The 5,700-nt window shown below is 37.4% G+C and overlaps 2 protein-coding genes across 2 annotated transcripts; both read right to left on the bottom strand.

Annotated features, from left to right (window-relative positions):
- Positions 1-696: 696 nt before the first annotated feature.
- TM35_000271760 (putative CBL-interacting serine/threonine-protein kinase 6) lies at positions 697-2,223 on the bottom strand (the record flags this gene model as incomplete). Its single annotated transcript, XM_029028069.1, has 1 exon — positions 697-2,223. One exon carries the CDS (start codon positions 2,221-2,223, stop codon positions 697-699), a length of 1,527 nt encoding a protein of 508 aa, XP_028880652.1.
- Positions 2,224-3,076: 853 nt separating this feature from the next.
- Positions 3,077-5,197, bottom strand: TM35_000271750 (uncharacterized protein; the record flags this gene model as incomplete). Its single annotated transcript, XM_029028068.1, has 1 exon — positions 3,077-5,197. The coding sequence occupies one exon, from the start codon at positions 5,195-5,197 to the stop codon at positions 3,077-3,079; it is 2,121 nt and encodes a 706-aa protein (XP_028880651.1).
- Positions 5,198-5,700: the final 503 nt, after the last annotated feature.

Genomic DNA, 5,700 nt, shown 5'->3' with positions numbered 1-5,700 from the left:
ATATATATATATATATATATATCCCTCAGTATCTTCAGTGTATCCTTTTTGCTCTTTTCGTGCATGTGAGTAGGTGAATGATCCCTCACTATTTAGTGCTGATATCTCTCTCTCTCTCTTTCTCTCTATCCCCTTTTTTCTGTGTGTGTCTTGAGGGATTATTGGTTTGCGTTCTACTGATGATAAAGCTACTAATGATGATAAAAGCAAAATATTCATTTATTTTTTTTTAATTTGTTTTCTTTTCTTTTTTTCTTATTTTTGCTTTTTTTTTTTTTGCTTTTTGTTTGCTCTTCATCATCTACTTTGGCAGTTCCATCACCTCGTTTGTATTATCATTACATAAAGTTTCATGCACTGCTTGTAGCAGTCTCAGAGAACAACAACGACAACACCAGTAATTAATAATAACAACAACAATAGTAATAATAATAATAATAATAAAACACCAAACACAAGAGAAGAAAGAGTGAGAAATAGCGAGTAATAGGAAGGTATAAAAAAAAAAAAAAAAAATGTATGGAAAGAAATAGAGAAAACGGGAAAACAAACCGGAAGAAAAAAAAAAGAAGATATTTGTAATCCTGTTATTTCTTTTCTCTTTCTTTCTGTTTCTCTCTCTCTCTCTCTCTCTCTCTTTGTTTCTGAGATTTCTTTTTAAAAAAAAGAAAAGAGATAAAGGAGAGAAATTGCATGCTACACATTCTTACAGTTTGCGAGCCACGGGTCCTCTAACGCCGCCTCCGCTGTTGGCCGCGCAGCACTATCCGCACACAACAATCGCTGTATTAACGCACATGCGCCCGGGGGCACAAATGATGGAATTGTGAACTCCGTGGCGGCTATGCGGCGGTACATTTCTTGAAGGTTTTCAGGCGTCAATCGTGTTTCCCCAGCACTCCCTTCATTCGAATAGACTCCACCACTAATATTATTATTATTATTATTATTATGATTATTGACAGGATTTACCGTGGCGGTTGGATCGAATGGGAGACGTGCGGTCAGCATATAATACAAGACGACCCCGCAGCTCCACATATCCGCTGCGTATCCATCCAACACGCCCGGCCGACTTCCACCCGTCGCGGCCATTCGGAGATCGGGCCGCAACACCTCCGGGGCGACGTAGCCGGGAGTGCCCGAGATGGACTCAATCAGTGCGTGTCGGGACTGCGGCACCCCACAGTGCGGGCACGTCATCACAAGTGGATTCAGCCGCACCCCAATCTCCCCGCCGTCTGTGTTATTCCCCGCCACGATGGCGTTGTCTGTCATGATGGACCCTTCCGTGGCGGTTGTATTCATCCAAGTGCCGGTGTTGTTGCTGGTGGGAATCGTCGCGGTCGTCATGGTGCCAGTCGTCGTTGTGGTGGCGGTGCTGGTGGCCCCGTTGCTGGCGTGGGAGTGAATGTAAATTGTGGGCGATGGGCTTGGCGAGGCGGCGATGAGGTGTCCACAGTGTCGGCAGCGCCCACACACCGCCTGTGGGGCATCGTGATCGGCTAATAAGGCGAGTCCAAAGTCCGCAATATACACTCGGGCGCCATCTTCACTAAGAAGTAAATTCTCTGCTTTTATATCGCGGTGGATCACGTGCCGGGCGTGTAAGTAGGCAACAGCTCGCAGTGTTTGTTTAAAATACGCGGCGGCGACGGCAGCGGGGAGTGGACCACCGCGGGAGACAAGTGCCGCAATGGAACCCCCACCGGCCAATCGCATCACTAAATACACCGCACGTGGTGTTTGCAGCACCTCCGTCAGTGTGATCACCCCATCGCAGCCTGAGCCGCCGCTGCTGCCGCTAGATACTATATTTCCTCCAATCCCAGTAGTCTCTACGGGCCCAGGAGGGGCACCACTACCACCACTACTATGCATATCCACCGTCGTCCCAATGGGAGATGCATAGATATTATTATTATTATTATTGTTCGTGCTGGTGGTGTGGGTGATGGCTGGACTCGCACTAGTAGTGGTGCTGCGCGTGGAACTGTTAAATGTGTCGCCCGCCTCATTCGCAACATCTGCGGAGATGCGTTTCATCACGTAAATCTCACGCCGCACACGTTCCCGCAGGGCTGTGTCCTGTTCTATTTGTTTCTTCTCAAACACCTTCACGGCGTACTGAACACCCGTCTCCACATGTTGGGCACGGTATACAGTGGAGCTAGGGGTGCTGTCGAGCTTCTCGCCTAAACGGTAACTCCCCACTTTTGGCATTATTCTATTTTTTTTTTTCTTGTTTTTCTTTTCTGTTTGGTTGTTGTTATTATTATTATTATTATTGCGATGATAAGGAAATAAATAAACACAACGCCAATCTCACTAACTACTCTATCTGACTCTCTTTTGCTTTCTTTCTTTTTTTTTTTAATTTTATTTGTTTTTTTTTTCTTTCTTTTTTCTCTTCGATCGTCCTCAACAATAAAAGAAAAGAAAGAAGGGGATAATATTTAATAAATACCCCCACTATAACTGTACTGTCCTTTCAAAGTATATATATATATATATATATAAACTATAGTTATATAATGTATTTAGGCCGGATCTGTGTGTTTTCTCTTTGTGTCTATGTGAGAAATGTGCCAATTGCACAAAAATACACACACTTTAACGAACGCTTCCCCCTCTCTTTTCTGTCAGTCTTCTCTAGAGACTCCTTTTCTTTTATTTTATTTTTTTATTCCCTTTAGTTTTCTTTCCTTCTACGGATAGAAACAGTAAAAAGAAGAAAAAAAAAATGGGGTCAATATACCGTGCCTTAATTTTCCCTATAAAAAAAGAAAAAAAAAAATAAAGAAAAGAAGAAAAATAAAAGAAAGAAAAAATGAATCTCTAATGGTCTCTGGAAAACTTGTATGAATCCACCCTCAAACAGTTATTTTATAATGTTATCTCCATGTTAAAGTATTCATAATATAAACCACATTTAGTAGTGACGATTTACAAAAAAAAAAAAAAAGCAAAAAAGCAAATGAAAGAAAGGGGAAAAAAAAGAAACAACAATAATACTGTACTTTACAAAAATACAAATAAATAAATAAATATAAATATAAACTAACGATACAGGATACTAGAGTGTTATTACAGCACGAAGCTCTGCTCGTAGAGCTTCTAAGATGTCATGATCTTTCTTCTCAAGAACTCCCAATCCACTCTGTCTGTTGCGATCCGATAAACTCTTTGGAATCGCAGCACTCAATTGTTGTAGGAATGAATCGCCCCACACACTGGAGGAGAGTGCTCGTCCATTCAATGGAGAAGGCATCTCAACAGCATAGATACTACTATTATTATGATTATTATTATTATAATCATTATTATTATTATTATTATTATTATTATTATTAATATTATTATTATCTCTTCTCAACAGTGGAGCTGGCGAGGAGGAAGTATGGGACTGTGAAACTGTTGCGTTTCGTACGGTCGCATTCCATGGAGATAATGGATGTAGAGAACAGCAATGATGTGATTTCTTTAATAAAAGAGAATCTCTATTATGCGTGTTTGTAGAATTATTTACAAAATTCACTTCTTTCACTTCTTCTGATAATTGCTTAATAGAGAGTGTATGAATATGAGTGGAATAATCATCTAATGTATTGGATGATTTTAATACCGACACTGCGGCTTCTATTTCCCGCTGAAACTGATCTGCAAACCGTCGTTGTCCTTCAATAGATACCATTACTCCTGCCTTTACAGTTCCTTTATTATTATTATTATCATTATCATTATTATTATTATTATTATTATTATTATTATTATTATTATTATTATTATTATTGCCATTATCATACAAACTCCATGGACTTTCTTCTGTTTCTTTTCTTTTTGAATGAGACAACCATACATTCCCTTCTGTGTGTTGTTGATATTGTAAAACCAATCCTAATTCCTTCGCCCGTTGACGTAGTGATAATGAACTCTGTGGTTTACGGTGAAGGGCACTTAATACACCAGGAGGAAAAAGTAATACTCGTCTCACTATTATATGTGGATCCTCTGTGGATTCACTATCTATTTCATACATATGAACATCATCGTCTATAGAGTTATCTCCATTTATTATTATTCTTCTTCTTGTTGTTGTTATTGTTGGGATTATTGTTGGGATAGAGTGTTCATGAGGAATATATTGTTGTGATTCCTCACGGCGTAATCGTCGGGCACATCGACGCTCCCAACGAAAGCGATTAGCCGTAGGAATAACATTATTCTTATTATTATTATTATTATTATTATTATTATTATTATTATTATTATTATTATTATTATTATTATTATTATTATTAGTAGTAGTAGTAGTAGATTCGAGTACGGGAAGATGTAATCCACATGCCTGCAGCTCTAAACGCATTTGTTGAATCTTTTCCATTTGCTCCACATATGTTCTCTCTGCTGTAGAAACAAAAGCCACTCGTTGTTTATATTCCCACAAACGTCTATGCGCTTCTTGTAATTTAAGTCGCAGTAAATTACACATGGATTCATTTGCTTTTATGGATTGTTTCTGTGTTTGTTGTTTCTCTTCCTCTGTTAAGATAGCAGCGTAGAGTAAACGTAATGCCTCTTCATTCGCGTTATTTTCTAATCGGCAAAGTGATGTCTTCTCCTCTAATACCCGTACTTTCTCTAATAATTGATTCATCAAGGATGAAAGTAACGGATCTACTTCCATATTATTATTATTATTATTATTATTATTATTATTATTATTATTATTATTATTAGTATCGATAGTTGATGATGATGATGGTGGTGGTATGGAGAGATCTTTATAAATTTGAATGAGTGTATCTTTTTTCTTCTGATGGACTTGCGCCTCCAGTTCTTCTATTGAATGATATAAGAGATCCACTTCCGCCTCTGTCGTCCTCACAAGTTGACGTAATTGCTCAACATCTCGCAAGAGACTCTCATCATCTCTTCTTTTTATACTTTCTTCTCTTATTCCTATTCCTATTCCTTCTCTTCCTATTATTATTGGGAGTGAAGGGATTGAATGGAATTCAGATATACTTTGGTTTTGAATGGTGAGCATTGGATTTTTCATAAAGGCTAAAACATTCGGATCGAGTCCTTCACTATTTCCATAATAATTATTATTATTACTATTATTATTGGGTTGATTATTGGCGGATGTGGAGGCCTCTTGAGTTCTTATCTCTTTTCCATTATTTTCATTCATATTTATCTGCTCTTTGCTCTCTTCTAATGAAAACAAAAACAAAACAAAAACAAAAAGAGAGAGAGAGAGAGAGAAAAGAACCTAAAAAAAGAAGAAAAAAAAAATGATAAAAATAAATAAAAGAATGAGAAAAAAAAGAGAGAGAGAAATTGGTTTAAATAAAGTAAGCAAAGAATATATATATATATATATATATATATGGGAGTGTGGTACCCTCTCACAAGAAAAAAAGAAGAAAAAAAAAGAAAAAAGAAGAAGAATATGCACTCAATTAGGCCTTGCAGACCCACACAGTAAAGAACATTTGCATAGAAAAGAAAGAGAGATATAAATAGAATAAAGACCTAAATATATATATATACATATATATATAGAACAAGTGAATGTTGAATAGTGTAATAATAAGAAAAACAACAAGAAGAAAAGAAGCATATCACTAAAAAGAAAATAAAAAAAGAAGAACAGAAGGAAGGAAGGATGGAAGAGAGAGAGAGAGAGAGAGA

The sequence above is a fragment of the Trypanosoma theileri genome, assembly GCF_002087225.1.
Source record: "Trypanosoma theileri isolate Edinburgh chromosome Unknown TM35_Tth_27_V1, whole genome shotgun sequence".
NCBI classification, from domain to species: Eukaryota; Euglenozoa; class Kinetoplastea; order Trypanosomatida; family Trypanosomatidae; genus Trypanosoma; species Trypanosoma theileri.
This window is presented reverse-complemented; position numbering and strand designations above follow the sequence as displayed.